Raw genomic sequence first — 14,469 nt, 5'->3', positions numbered from 1 at the left:
GATTACATGGGCCAGTGCTATTAGAGTCAGTCATTAAGATGTGGGTTTAAAGTACATAAACAAGAATTTCTTTTATGGCTAATATTGTGTAAGAATTTTTTTATGACTAGTCAAACTTTAAAATATCTTCTGAAATCCAACTGGACAAATCCAACCCATTTTCCCTTTTTGAGGTTAAAATGAATGCTATTAAATCACATAGCCCAGAAAATGTAGCTCTGTATTTGGTTCGATACCACTGTAGCCAGCGGGGTGGAGACTATGACTTGGTGAAAATAAGAGGTATCATCTGGGAATTTTTTTTTTTTTTTTTTTTTTTTGAGACGGAGTCTCGCTCTGTCACCCAGGCTGGAGTGCAGTGGCGCCATCTCGGCTCACTGCAAGCTCTGCCTTCCGGGTTCAGGCCATTGAGAATGTTTTTCTTACGCCTGTCTTTGTCTCAGCTAGCATGACTTTTTTTTTTTTTTTTAAGTAGAGATGAGGGTCTTGTCCTGTTGCCCAGGCTGGTCTCGAATTCCTGAGCTTAAGCGATCCTCTCATTTTGGCCACCCTAAGTGCTAAGATTACAGGTGTGAGCTACCATGTCCAGCCACTCTTTTCAAAAAAGGAACTTAAATAATTATACTAAAAGAAATTATGATACTCAAATGCCTGCAACTCCACTTTCCATGGCCAGTTGACTACCCTATTCAAATTTGTAACAGCTGCCACTCCTTGCCATGACTGTCCCAAAATCTTTGGTGTTGGCCGTGCACGGTGGCTCATGCCTGTAATCCCAGCACTTTGGGAGGCTGAGGCGGGCCCCTGATCACGAGGTCAGGAGATCAAGACCATCCTGGCTAACGTGAAAACTCCATCTCTACTAAAAATACAAAAAATTTAGCCAGGTGTGGTGGTGGGCACTTGTAGTCCCAGCTACTCGGGAGGCTGAGGCAGGAGAATGGCGTGAACCTGGGAGGCGAAAGTTGCAGTGAGCCGAGATTGTGCCACTGCACTCCAGCCTGGGCGACAGAGCGAGACTCCATCAAAAAAAAAAAAAAAATCTTTGGTGTTGTGACTTGGTCTCTCTTTCCCACTTGCTTTCTTCTCTTCCAGCGCATCCAAATATGTTTGTTTGAAACAATGAGCCAAGTCAGATCCTGAAATTTGTCCTCGTTTTCTTCCAAATAATGGAAACAACAGTTTCTGTGACATTTTTTGTAAATATTTTGTGTGCTGTGCAGCTAAAGGGTGACCAGAGTGCTGCTTGTACATAGTAGATCTGAAAAGGAGTATGGAGGCATCAAAATTATTTGGGGCTCTTTGTCAAATTACTCAGCCTTTTTGGCGATTTCAGATACAGCTCAACCCTTTAAGAATCTTTGTTGTCTTAGTGAACTAGTGTTACTTCTTTGAATATGTTATATATCTCTGTTTTGATGGATGAAGAACAAAGTTATCTAGGAACCGAGATTATATAATGAAGATTAAAAAGGGCTTTTATTTCTCTTCTAATTTTTTATTTATGTGAATTTAGTTGCCTTTCATACCCTCATACTTCTTTTTCATCCAGGTACCCCTCCCTCAAATCACAATCCTTTCGTCTAGTTTTCTGTATTAAGACCTGCCATTTGTGATGTTCTGGACTCTACATCAAACAATCCTGACCTTTCCAAAAATTTGCTTTTTGACGGCCAGCACGTTAACTATAAGGAATGATCTTTTATTGTGGAATTCAGTATCCCCTGGTGCTCCAGAGTGAAATAGGGGTGAGTGGGGAATGGGCCACAAAATAAATGCACCCTTCAAATTTAAGTTTTCTGTTAATGCCTGTTGGGCCTTTGTTCTCACAGCCCTGTGTATGTGTTTCCGTTTATAGGTACATATGCACAAAGCAGTATGTTCAAGGCTGCTGACCTTTGTGTTAGAAATGCAAAATGCTAGGCTATGCTAGGCTTGGCGTGATGGCTCACGCCTGTAGTCCCAGCACTTTGGGAGGCTGAGGCAGGCAGATCACTGGAGGTCAGGAGTTTGAGACCAGCTTGGCCAACATGGCAAAACCCTGTCTCTACAAAAATAGAAAAATTAGCCTGGTGTGGTGGCACATGCCTGTAGTCCCAGCTACAGGGAGGCTAAGGCAGGAGAATCACTTGAACCTGGGAGGTGGAGGTTGTAGTGAGCCGAGATTGTGTCACCACACTCCAGCCTGGGCAATAGAGTGAGACTCCGTCCCCCCCCCCCCCCAAGAAAATGCTATTCTCATGCAAATGATGTGATAATTGGGTCACCAGGGAAGGCTTTGCAGGTGAAATGACCTGGAAGAATAAAGAAAAGCTATTTAATAGCTCTTGAGCATACGTTGTATTCCAGGTACTGTTCTCATTACTGAGTTACAACAGTGAACAAAACAAAAATTTCTGCCTGCATAGAGCCTACATTTGCAGGAGGGACACAAAACGGCCAAATGAGAGTGATAAATGTTACAGAGAGGAAGTAGGGAAGGAAGATTAGGAGTTCTGAAGTGGGATGGCTTTGCAGTTTTTGGTAGGATGGTCACAATGCCTCGCTGAGGTGATGTTTAGAGATCAGATAGGTAAAGACGCAGGCCATTTGGATATGAGGGAGGAGAATTCCAAGCAAAGGAATAACAAGACTGGACCTTTCAATAAACAGTAAAGAGCCTTGTGGCTGGAGCAGTGTGTGCAAGGGAGGAAAATGGTAAAGTAATTCAGAGAGGTAATAGTCAATGAAAATGGCTGAGGATTTGCTACAACAGGGGAAACACAACAAGCCTATGGTCTTGAACACAAGTTGGATAAATATCGACAACCAAAATAAGTGACTGAGGCGTAAGTCTCAGTCATCGAGGTTTATTGAGCTAGCTTGAGGGCATGCCCAGCGGAAAAAGAACTTGTGAAAACTTGTTTCACGGATGTATCTGTGCCTATTCTTTTCCAAAGAGGTTCTCAGGAGGTTTAGTATTTATACATTTTCCTTTAAAAGTCTGAGGAGGGTGAGGGTGGCAGCGAGATGAATGATTACAGACTTATGAGACTTTATTTAGTGCCCAGTAAATCTACATTTTACATAAGGTAAGGTGAACATTTGAAGAAATAGGAATAGAGGAAGCAGAGGGGTGAAGGACTGATTAATCTTGTCTTTGTTCTCCCCCTGGGGAGATAAGCTAGTAATCGACATTATCAATGTGGCGTCTTGAAAGGGCTGCTTTCTGGTTAGCCCTTGGGGAGGAAAGTCTAATGGCATTTGGTGAGGGAGTACATATAATGAGGCATGTTGGACCTCTCATCCCCTCATAGCTATGAACTCAGTTTCCCAGGTTTCTCTGGGGTCTCCTTGGCTAAGAGGGGGTCCATTCAGTTGGGGACCTAGAATTTTATTTTTATTTCTCAATATAAAACCACAGCTGGCCAAGTGTGGTGAATCTCATGCCTCTAATCCTAGCACTTTGGGCTGAGGTGGGCAGATCGCTTGAGCCCCAGGGGTTCGACACCAGCCTGGGCAACATGGCGAAACCTGCCTCTACAAAAAATACAAAAATTAGCTTGGCATGGTGGAGGGCACCTGTAGTCCTAGCTACTCCGGAGGTGGAGGTGGGAGGATCACCTGAGCTTTGGGAGGTTGAGGCTGTGGTGAGCTGTGATTGTGCCACTGCACTCCAGCCTGGGTGACAGAATGAGACCTCATCTCAAAAAAATAAGTAATTTAAAAAAAAACCACACTTGGGCACATCATAGTAAAACTTTTGAAAACCAAACAAAATCCCAAATGTATGGGAATTTCTAATTACCTTTTTATTATCTATTTCTGGCTTAATTCCACTTTCTTTAAAGAGCATTCTCTGTATAGTTTCAATCACTTAAAATTTGTTGAGAATTGCTATTGAGCCCTGCATATGATTAAGTTTGGAAACTATAGGCATGTGGCCCTGAGAAAAAAGTTGATTCTTTAGCTATTATATGCAGTTTAGCTTGTGCCAATTAGGTCAATTTTATTACTTGTATTATTTAAATGTTTTATATCCTTACCAAGTCTTTGTGGGCTTGTTTTATCACATACCAAGGGAAGTAATGTTAAAATCTCCCACTGTGATTTGTGGATTTATCTTTCTCCCTTTTTTTTTTTGAGATGGAGCCTAGTTCTGTCCTGTCGCCCAGGCTGGAGAGCAGTGGCACCATCTTGGCTCACTGCAACCTCCGCCTCCTGGGCTCAAGCGATTCTCCTGCCTAAGCCTCCTGAGTAGCTGGGATTACAGGCGCCTGCCACCATGCCCAGCTAATTTTTATATTTTTAGTAGAGACGGGTCTCACTGTGTTGGCCAGGCTGGCCTCGAACTCCTGACCTCGTGATCCACTCGCCTCGGCCTTCCAAAGTGCTGGGATTACAAATGTGAGCCACCACGCCCGGCCTCTCCTTTCTATTTTTATTTTACGTATTTGGAGGCTATTATAGTAGGTGCATATATATTTAAAATTGCTTTATCTTCCTTATGAATTAATCCTTTTGGAATTTTCATGTATCTGTATTCCAAACAAGGCTTTTGTCTTAAAGTCTACTTTGCCTGCCATTAGTATAGCTACTTAACCTTTCTTTGGGATAATGTTGCTATGGTTTATCTTTTCCTATCCTTTTACTTTCAAGCTTTCTGTAATACTTTTATTAACAATGTGTCTTATAAGCAGGTTAAAAAAAAAAAAATAGGACAGCCTTTGTCTTGGCAGTCTGCTTAAGTTTATTGACACGTTTAGGTTTAAATCTAGCATTTTACTAATTGCCTTTTTTTTTTTTTTGAGACGGGAGTCTCATTGTCACCCAGGTTGAAGTGCAGTGGTGCAATCTCGGCTCACTGCAGTCTCCACCTCCCAGGCTCAAGTGCTTCTTCTGCCTCAGCCTCCTAAGCAGCTGGGACCACAGGCCTGCACCATCACACCTAGCTAATTTTTTGTATTTTTAGTAGAGACAGGGTTTCGCCATGTTGGCCAGGCTGGTCTCAAACTCCTGAGCTCAAGCGATCCAGTTAAATACATCCATCCACTTCGTCCTCCCAAAGGGTTGGGATTAGAGGTGTGAGCTACTGAGCCCTGGCTAATTGCCCTCACCCCCGCCTTTTTTTGTGTTTTGCCTATTTTGTGTTTCTTTTTCTTTTCTTCCTTTGAACTGGATGATAATTATTAATCTGTTATCTCCCTCTGTTAAATTGATACTTGTGCATTCTTTTACAGTTGCTTCAGTGGTTTTCAGTTTTCCTAGAATTTACAACACACATCCATGCGTGATGCAAGAGCCTTCGAACATTTTAGTCCATTTATGGTACTTTTTCTATGTAGTTTGTCTACTTATATTTTAAGCCTCACAATACATTATTATTGATTTATACAACATTCAGTATTCATTTATTGAATACTGCTTTTTAACATTGCTTTTCATACCTTCTTAAATCTGTGGATCTTGCTCTGTTGCCTAGGCTGGAATGTAGTAGTGCAATCTCGGCTTGCTGCAGCCTCGACCTCCTGGGCTTGAGGCTCCCAGAGTGTTGGGATTACAGGCTTGAGCTATCACACCCAGCAACTTATGATTTATTTATTGTAAGAACATTCAAAATCCTTTCTTCCAGCTATTTGAAATACACAATGCAGCCTGGGCAACTGGGAAAACCCCCAGCTCTACAAAACACAAATTAGCCAGACATGGTGGCATGCACCTGTCGTCGCAACTACTCAGGCAGACAGGGTGAGAGGATCGCTTGAGCCCAGGAGGCAGAGGTTGCAGTGAGCCAAGACTGTGCCATTGCACTCCAGTCTGGGTGACAGAGTGATACCCTGTCTCAAAACAAAAAGCAAAAAACAAAACAATACCTTATTGTTAGCTATAGTCACCCTACTGTACAACAGAGTACCAGAACTTAGTCCTATTTAACTGTAACATTGTACCCATTGACCAACGTCCTTCCATTTACCCCCTCCTCCTATTCTCCCCAGTCTCTGGTAACTACTATTCTATTCTCAACTTCTATGAGATCAGTTTTGTTTAGATTCAACATATGAGTGAATGAGGTCATGTGTTTTCTGTCTTTCTGTTCTTGGCTTATTTCATTTAATGTAATGTTCTCCAGCTCATCAATGTTGTTGCATTTGACAGGATTTTATTCTTTTTTATGCCTGAATAGTATTCCATTGCTTATACATGCCACATTTTCTTAGCCTGAAGAACATCTTTTAGAATTTCCATTAATGTGGATCTTCTGGTGATATTATCTCAGTTTTTGTTTGTCATAAAATTACTTCACCTACCTTTGTGAAGGATATATTTGTTCAGTTTGGATCTCTATTGGTGAGTATTTTCTTTCACCAATTATTGTTTTAATTATGTTTTCTGCATTCCATTGTTTGTGTTGAGAAGCCACATGACAGTCTCATCTTACACAAAATATTAGAAGATTAAGTCCAGCCATATATGAAGAGGATACACAATGGTGTAATATTGAACACTTTCCCCTTGAGATTGGGAACAAAATAAGATATCCACTATTCCTGCCTGTATTCAACATTTTACTGGATGAACCATCTTAGTGCAATAAGGCAAGAAGATGAAATAGATGGGAGGAAGATTGGAAAGCAAAAATGAAAACTGTCTACGCAGAAGACCATAAAAGATTGAGACAATTTTTAAAAGAAATAGGTAGAAGAATGTAACAGGCTCAATCCTTAGAAGATTCACTATAATAAAGATGTTAATATTTCATCAAGTTCTTCAGATTCAATATAATTCCAGTATAGATTTCAGCAGTGTGTGTAGGAAGAGGGAGGTGAGGTATGAGAAAATGGACAAGCTGTTTCTAAAATGTCCGTAGGAACAGAAAAGGTAAAGAACTAAAACAACCTTGAAGAACAAAGTGAAGACTTTCTCTACCAGACAGCAAGACTTTTAGGCCAGATGCAGTGGCTCATACCTGTAATCCCTGCGCTTTGGGAAGCTGAGGCTAGAGGATCACTTGAGACCAGAAGTTCAGGACTAGCCTGGGCAACATAGCGAGACACCTTCTCTACAAAAATTAAAAAAAAAAAAAAAAGCTGGTTGTGGTGGTGCACTCCTGTATGTAGTCCCAGCTATTTGGGAGGCTGAGGTGGGAGGATCACTGGAACTTGGGAATTCAAGGCTGCAGTGAATGGTGATTGTGCCACAGTACTCCAGCCTGGGCAACAGAGCAAAACCCTGTCTCAAACAAAACAAAACAAAACAAAACAAAACAAAACCTTATTCTTCAATATAAACAAATAAAAAGATTATTATTCCAGCTATCCCCTTTTCCTGTTACTGCAGATTTTTTCATGAAGAAGGGGGGAAATTTCAATGGAGGATTTGTTTTTTTTTTTAAGTTGTGGGTGGAGGGTGGGGTAGAAGAGAGTAGAGGATATAGTGTGGCCTTTGAAAGATTTTAATGTATTTGCCATAACTAGTGCTGTTTCAACTTGTTCTCCAAAATACCTCTTACATGTAGGGAAAAAAATGCCCCCAAATGGAGTAAAAGGATGAGCTCAACCACAAAACTTCTTTGTTTTTTGAAGTTTCAGATTTTATTTAAAACTACACACAAATTAGTTTCTGCAAAGACTCCTTTTTCATCTTCTGCCTCTAATTTGACAAAAGTTTCCTTGGGATCTCGGAAATAATTTTAAGAAGATTTTATTTTTACATTTTACCCAGTTTTGAATGTTTTCAGCGGGATGGTTTATGTAAGTGTATAGTTTCTCATATTACTGGAAATAGAATCCAACATAATTCAACAAATATTTATAAAGTACTTATATATCAGGCTTTAGTCTAGATTTAGAGATACACTATTGGGGAAAAAAAATTCTGCCCTCATGGGGCTTACATTCTTAACCAACATCTCTTCAAATATTGCTTGTGTCCCATTCTGTCTTTTCTCCTTGAATTCAGCTTAGACATGTTATACCTCAATCTGTTCTAAGTATTTTTGAATCTTTCACATTTCTATGTCTCTCTATTCTGAATTCTGTATAATTTCTTTATATAAATTTTCTAGTTAATTTATGTCAGAATTGCACATGTTTCCCCTCAATGAATATTCAAACCACTGTTATTTTGTTTACATATGTATGTGTACACACCTCCTCACATATGGAATCTGCCATTTAATCCCAGCACTTTGGGAGGACGAGGCGGGCAGATCACCTAAGGTCAGGAGTTTGAGACCAGCCTGGCCCACATGGCGAAACTCTATCTCTACTAAAAATAGAAAAATTAGCCAGGTGTGGTGGTGCATGCCTGTAGTCCCAGCTACTTGGGAGGCTGAGGTGGGAGAATCACTTGAACCCAGGAGGTGGAGGTTGCAGTGAGCCAAGATCATGCCACTGCACTCCAGTCTGAGCGACAGAGACCACATCTCAAAAACAAAACAAAACAAAAAACCTCCAATTAAAAATATAGAAAACTCTTTAGAAGCAAAAGTTTTGATGAGAGGTACTCTTGGAAAATGTTACACAAGCTGGGTGTACATTTCAAGTGCACAGTAGCCTCAGTGCCAGCTACTACTCCTGAAGTTTTGCTTGTAGTAGGTTTGGCTAGAACTATGCATTTTTCCTAGTTAACTCCAAGTTCACTGAAAATTTCAGGTATCTTGTTAAAAATGTATTTTCTTTGCAAATTAATGTCTTCTCAGTTATCATAAATTTAAATATGACAAAGAATAAGCAAAATAAGTCAATACAATTTGTAATTCACCTTCTAATACCATCATGTTGGGGGTTAGAATTTCAACATATGAATTTGGGAGAGACGCAGATATTCAGACCATAGCAAAGTCATAATTCATTAGTATGTAATTTTTTCAAACAGAATTCACTTTATCTCTACTTGTCATCCAGTTAAAACATTTTACTATGTAATATTTCAGACAAGAAAAAATAGCCAAAATTATAGCAAACACTTATGAACTTATCTAGTGAAATAAATACAATGTGATAAAAAAATTAAGGTATCCTCTAATTTTATTTAATGTGTTCCTCATTTCCCTTCCCCCAACCACCCAGAGTCAATTATGTTTTCTTATGTCTTTGAGTATATTAAATCCATCACTTTATAATGTCTTTCAATAAGAGCACTTTTCTCATCTTGCCTAAATTAATTAATTACTCTCAGAGCTTAACCAAATTTTCTCCAATAATATGTGAGCTTCACCTTTATTCTCCGGCAATTTTTTTTTACAGGGACGGAGACAGAGTTTTGCTCTTGCCTTCCAGGCTGGAGTGCAATAGCAAGATCTCGGCTCACTGCAACCTCTGCCTCCTGGGTTCAAACGATTCTCCTGCCTCAGCCTCTCAAGTAGCTGGGATTTCCGCCACCACTCCTGGCTATTTTTTTTTTTTTTTTTTTTTTTTTTTTTTTGAGACAGAATCTCACTCTGTCGCCCAGTCTGGAGTGCAGTGGCGGGATTTTGGCTCACTGCAACCTCTGCCACCCAGTTTCAAGTGATTCTCCTGCCTCAGCCTCCCAAGTAGCTGGGATTACAAGCGCCCGCCACCACGCCTGGCTAATTTTTGAAGTTTTAATAGAGACAGGGTTTCACCATCTTGGCCAGGCTGGTCTTGAACTCCTGACCTCATGATCCACCCATCTCAGCCTCCCAAAGTGCTGGGATTACAGGAATGAGCCACCTCGCCTGGCCTATTCTCAAGCAATTTTGAAACTGACCTTAAAAGCAAGTTTGAAGCAGTTATTTCTGGATATTTTATTTTAAATCGTGTATGTTTTTGCTTTAAAAAATGTTTCGGTTGGGTGCGGTGGCTCATGTCTGTAATCTCAGCACTTTGGGAGTCCAAGTCAAGCTGATCCCTTGAGTTCAGGAGTCGAGACTAGCGTGGGCAACATAGCGAAACCCTGTCTCTAAAAAAAAAGAAAAAAAAAAAAAAAGCCAGGTGTGGTGGTGCCCACCTGTAGTCCCAGCTACCTGGGAGGCCGAGGTAGGAGGATCGCTTGAGCCCAGAAGGTCAAGGCAGCAGTGAGCCATGATCGCGCCACTGCACTCCAGCCTGGGTGACAGAGCAAGACCCTGTCTCAAAAAAATTTTTTTTCATTGTTTTGTATAAAAGAAAAACTATAAAATAGACATTCACTTTCAATCTTATTCTCCAGAAATAACTGCCATTTATACATTAGGGAACATTTTCCCAGACAACTCTATATTTTCAAATATGTGTATTTAATACATAAATACAAACACATACACACAGGTGCCTACATGTATACCTATATATATTCATAACACACATAATTTTAAAATAGAATTATCCTATGTTTGTAGTTGCAGTTTTCACTCACTGCCAAATACAACTTTATATAACAATGACTATATATATAATGTATAATAATACATATTTTTTAGGTCTTGCTTTATCACCCAGGCTGGAGTGCACTGGCACAATCATAGCTCACTGCAGCCTCAAATTCCTGGGCTCAAGCAATCCTCCCACGTCAGCCTCCCAAGTAGCTGGGACAACAGGCAAACCATTACACCCCACCAACTTTTTTTAGAGACAGAGTCTTCTAACATTGCCCAGGTTGGTCTCTAACTCCGGTTCTCAAGTGATGTTCCCGACTTGGCCTCCCAAAGTGCTGGGATTACACGTGTAAACCACCAAACCTGGCCTGTCTCTCATTTTTAATGGCTGCAGAGTTTTTCACTGAATGATGTAGTGTACTTTAATCAGTATCTCTGATGGGAAGGGATAATAGTCTTTGAAATCCATTTTTTACCTTCTTCCTTTGGTTATTAGATAGTCTCCAAGCTGGAGACATGTTGCTTATGTACAAACTACTTTTCTCATTGGCTCATTCAGCTAGGCATGGCTATCATGTGAGTGGAAGTTATGAGGAAACTTCCAGGTCAGGCTCTACTTTTCCTTTTACCAACTGTAGCATGTGTTTGGTAGTGGTAAGGATGGACCACATAAAGGAGAAAAGTGGACTAAAGTCACAGAAGGAATCTGGATGATCTTGCGAAACATATTCATCGTACCTCCTATCCTCATTGCAATTTTGTGTGAAAAATACATTTGTCGGCTGGGCGTGGTGGCTCACGCCTGTAATCCCAGCACTTTGGGAGGTCAAGGCAGGCGGATCACAAGGTCAGGAGTTCGAGACCAGCCCGAGCAAATGGAAAAGCCCTGTCTCTACTAAAAATACAAAAATTAGCCAGGCATGGTAGTGCTCGCCTGTAATCCCAGCTACTTAGGAGGTTGAGGCAGGAGAATCTCTTGAACCCAGGAGGCAGAGGTTGCAGTGAGCTGAGATCACGCCACTGCACTCCAGCCTGGGCGACAGAGCGAGACTCCGTCTCAAAAAAAAAAAAAAATACATTTGTCTTGTTGAAGACAAGGTTATTTGTTCTCTTTGAAAGCAAACAGACATTCTATAACTAACAATACTTTAGAGATGGACTTCTAAGTTGTTTACAATTTTTCTTTTTTTGAGATAGAGTTTTGCTAGTTGCCCAGGCTAGAGTGCAATGGCACGATCTTTTTTTTGTTTTGTTTTGTTTTGTTTTGTTTTGTTTTTTTGAGACGGAGTCTCGCTCTCGCGCCCAGGCTGGAGTGCAGTGGCGCAATCTCAGCTCACTGCAAGCTCCGCCTCCTGGGTTCACGCCATTCTCCTGCCTCAGCCTCTCCGAGTAGCTGGGACTACAGGCGCCCGCCACCACGCCCGGCTAATTTTTTGTATTTTTAGTAGAGACGGGGTTTCACCGTAGTCTCGATCTCCTGATCCGCCCGCCTCGGCCTCCCAAAGTGCTGGGGTTACAGGCGTGAGCCACTGGGCCCGTCCAGGCCTAGTTTTTAATTGAGTTCTTTAGTTCTTTTTGCCTGCCATGGTGACCTTGGATAACTCAACTTCCAGATGGTTTAGCTACTGGTTAGCTGCTTAAAGGACAGTTCACATCAGACTGCAGTGTGAAGAAGAGACAAACTTTTGTTGTGTTAAGCCATTGAGATTTATGGGTTATTTGCAACCTTAGCTAATGAATTACCTTGATAAATACACATTGTGGGGATAATGCTGTATTAACTCCTGCTTTGTGTAACCTCCCTAAGTATCCATATTTGCCATTAAAGAAGTTTTATATTCTGTAACTGTTGGTGGATTTCCACCATCAGTTATAGATCATAACTGTATCATATGTTATAGATCATAACATATGTTAGATTTTTTTTTTTTTTTTTTTTTTTTTGAGACAGAGTCTCGCGGTCGCCCAGGCTGGAGTGCAATGGCGCGATCTTGGCTCAATGTAACCTCCGCCTCCCAGGTTCACGCCATTCTCCTGCCTCAGCCTCCTGAGTAGCTGGGACTACAAGCGCCCGCCACCTCGCCCGGCTAATTTTTTGTATTTTTAGTAGAGACGGGGTTTCACCGTGTTAGCCAGGATGGTCTCGATCTCCTGACCTCGTGATCCGCCCGCCTCGGCCTCCCAAAGTGCTGGGATTACAGGCGTGAGCCACCGCGCCCGGCCACATATGTTAGATTATATGTTATAGATCATAACACCATCCCTCAGTGTTGGCCATTTGGTAAACAAAATGTATCATGCAGCATGATTACTTTTGGTAGTTTATCAGATTTGTAGGAAACAATGGTTTCTCTTGTATTCAAAAGTAAAGAAACTCTGGTTCATAAAGTGGCAAAGTCCCTTTTCAGATACCTCACTGTGTGAACACCTGTGGAGTCTTCCAATGCTTCCACTGCAGCAAATCAGCATTAGCAATGTGACATAAGTGTAATCTTCACCCTGCACTGCACTACATTCTCCTCACTTCCACGTGAGGGGAGCACGAAGACCACTGCGGTCTGATACTATACAAGTATCAACTGTTTCCAGCCATCACTGTAGATGTATAATTTTTCTGCTTTTTGATATTTAAGAGTATACAGCAAGGAATATTAAGACCATGCTTATTTTGCTTGTGAATAGTGTGATTTTCTAAAATCCCCAAATCATACTACAGGTTATTTTGAGACTGAAAATCTACTCCCATTCCCACTCCTTCCCCTGTGTTGGCATACACTATTTTAGAAGCAGAACTTAAGATTTAGAGGAGGCACTGGCAATTTGGAATATGAAAGAATGTGGCTGGTTTTACCTTGGCTGTTCTTGAATGGCTATTCTTATCCGCGTGAGGCAAACCCAGCATGGGTAGGCGCCTTGGAAGTGGACAAAATAAACCTGTGCTTGTGTCAATTTCTATCTCCTCGTGCTGTTTCCTATATGTCTTCTTTCAGAAAAACTGAGGAAATTGACCGGACTTTTGTTTTGTTTTGTTTTTGCGACAGAGTCTTGCTCTGTCATCTAGGCTGGAGTGCAGTGGCACAATCTCGGCTCACTGCAGCCTTGACCTCTCGGGCTCAGGTGCCCCTCCTGTCTCAGCCTCCTGAGTAGCTGAGACCACAGACACATGACACCATGCCCAGCTTTTTTTTTTTTGTGGACATAGGGTCTCCCTATGTCGCCCAGGCTGAGACTTTACAAAAAAAAAAAAAAAAAGAAAAATCTCTGGCCAGGTGCGGTGGCTCACGCCCGTATTCCCAGCACTTTGGGAGGCCAAGGCGGGCAGCTCACTTGAGGTCAGGAGTTCGAGACCAGCCTGGCCAACATCGTGAAACCCTGTCTTTACTAAAAATACAAAAATTAACCAGGCATGGTGGCGTGCACTGGTAATCCCAACCACTCAGGAGGTTGAGGCAGGAGAATGACTTGAACTGGGGAGGTGTGGAGGTTGCAGTGAGCCATGATCATGCCACTGGACTCCGGCCTGGGCGAGACTCCATCTCAAAAAAAAAAAAGAAAAAATATCTAGGGTCCCTGGTCTCACGCCCACCTTGCTGCTCAGCCTGCTGGCTGGCCCCCAAAATGTTGCAGCTAAATGTGGTCTCTCCTTCGCCTGCCCCAAAGGATTCAAATGCTGTGGCGACAGCTGCTGCCAGGAGAAAGAGTTCTTCCCTGGCCCCTTGAGGATCTTCGTCATCATCTTCCTGGTCATCCTGCCCCTCTTGTGCATCTGTGACCTGGCTAAGCGCTTCTGTCCCAACTGCAGAGACCTGGACCCAGACGCCCTGAAGGATTGCCGGGGGCCCCGGGAACTGCCCTCCATCATCCCCCTAGAGAGCGTCAGAGCATCCCTCTCTGCTTCCCCACCCCCCAACCGTGAGGTGCTTCTGAAGCCTACTCGGAGCCTGACTCCTACAGAGCCACCCCCTCCCTACAGCTTCAGGCCTGAAAAATATACCGGGGATCAGAGGGCCATTGACAGTCACCTCCTGCCTAGAATCTTGCCATCAGCAACCTCCTCCCCAGTGCCTCCTGGATCAAGCTAGAGACTGCCGGCACCCCAGGAATGTCCCTGCCCATCCTTCCATGTCTCTGTTCATTCTTGGATTTAACTTATCGCTTTTTCTGCTTCTGTT

General features: G+C 42.1%; 1 protein-coding gene across 1 annotated transcript; it reads left to right on the top strand.

The window, feature by feature from the left end:
• Positions 1-13,845: 13,845 nt before the first annotated feature.
• On the top strand, positions 13,846-14,379 carry LOC129490616 (transmembrane protein 92-like; the record flags this gene model as incomplete). Its single annotated transcript, XM_055294483.2, has 1 exon — positions 13,846-14,379. A coding segment is annotated over one exon (534 nt), but the record flags the coding sequence as incomplete, so codon positions are not given.
• Between the last annotated feature and the right edge of the window lie 90 nt (positions 14,380-14,469).

This window comes from Symphalangus syndactylus, chromosome 9 (genome assembly GCF_028878055.3).
Source record: "Symphalangus syndactylus isolate Jambi chromosome 9, NHGRI_mSymSyn1-v2.1_pri, whole genome shotgun sequence".
NCBI classification, from domain to species: domain Eukaryota; kingdom Metazoa; phylum Chordata; class Mammalia; order Primates; family Hylobatidae; genus Symphalangus; species Symphalangus syndactylus.
Note: the sequence above shows the minus strand (reverse complement) of the source record. Positions and strands in the feature narration are given on the sequence as shown.